At 60.4% G+C, this 1,081-nt stretch overlaps 2 protein-coding genes across 2 annotated transcripts in view; both read right to left on the minus strand.

The window, feature by feature from the left end:
* SEMA3F (semaphorin 3F) overlaps positions 1–1,081 on the minus strand; it is an 89,765-nt gene that overhangs the window by 55,392 nt on the left and 33,292 nt on the right. The window lies entirely within an intron of this gene.
* Positions 1–1,081, minus strand: part of GNAT1 (G protein subunit alpha transducin 1) — a 17,425-nt gene that overhangs the window by 2,031 nt on the left and 14,313 nt on the right. The window contains exons 5-8 of the mRNA XM_009639212.2: positions 926–1,054; positions 700–829; positions 436–589; positions 4–184 (exon numbers count right to left, since the gene is read on the minus strand). Coding sequence (XP_009637507.1) covers positions 4–184; positions 436–589; positions 700–829; positions 926–1,054 — 594 coding nt within the window. The remainder of the gene's footprint in view (positions 1–3; positions 185–435; positions 590–699; positions 830–925; positions 1,055–1,081) is intronic.

Below are 1,081 nucleotides of genomic sequence, written 5' to 3' on the forward strand. Positions count from 1 at the left end.
AGCCCGCAATCCTTGAGGTTCTCCTTGATGATGATGTCGGTGACGGCATCGAAGACAAACTTGACGTTCTCTGTATCAGTGGCGCAGGTCATGTGGGAGTAGATCTCCTTCACGTCCCGCCGCATGTTCAGCTCCAGGAACTGCAGCTTGATGTAGTTGCCAGCATCCTCGTAGGTGTTGGGACCTGGTGACATGGCAGTGAGTGAGGTCCCCTCCTGGGCTGTGGTGTCCCCCACCATGGGTGCTGGCCCAGCATCACCCAGCGCTCCCCCGGGTGGGCAAACCTTGCTTGGTCCATGAGCAACGCTAGTGGAGCATCGCTTGCATGGAGTGCTGAGGACACCTGGTGGGTGGCTGCTGCAGGGTGCTGGCGCCCAAACCGTCACACCACCACCTCCCACCTGCACCCGGCGGGCGAGCCACTGCCACCCTCACCGTCATAGTCGGGGAAGCAGATGCTGAGATGGGCCTTCTTGATCTTCTCCAGGAAGACATCCTTCTTGTTGAGGAAGAGGACGATGGAGGTGGTGGCGAAGTAGCGGTGGTTGCAGATGCTGTTGAAGAGGTGCAGGCTCTCGTGCATGCGGTTCTGCAGAGGGACACAGCCCCATCAGCCCCATGGAGACCCTCATGTCATGATGGAGATGGAGTGCGGCGGCTGTGTGTGTGTGTGTCATATGCCCTGTGAGTCTTCCTCACCACTTCATCATCCTCCACCAGGACCATGTCATAGGCGCTGAGGGCCGCGATGAAGATGATGCAGGTCACCCCCTCAAAGCAGTGAATCCACTTCTTACGCTCTGAGCGCTGGCCGCCCACGTCGAACATCCTGGGCAGGGCAGGGTGGGGGGTTTACCTCAGCACCCCACCCCACCCCCCTGCCCATCCCCCTGGCATCAGCCCTCACTGGGGGCTTGGCCTCCACCTGAAGTTGAGGTCTTTGAAGGAGAACTGGGTCTCAATGATTCCGGTGGTCTTGACACGGGAGCGCAGCACGTCCTGCTCTGTGGGGACGTAGCCGGGGGTCACCAGGCGCTCCAGGTCTGACAGGTAGCTGGCCAGGCACATGGGAGGCAGGAGA

Source organism: Egretta garzetta, unplaced genomic scaffold (assembly GCF_000687185.1).
Source record: "Egretta garzetta isolate BGI_Z169 unplaced genomic scaffold, ASM68718v1 scaffold215, whole genome shotgun sequence".
In the NCBI taxonomy this organism is placed as follows: Eukaryota; Metazoa; Chordata; class Aves; order Pelecaniformes; family Ardeidae; genus Egretta; species Egretta garzetta.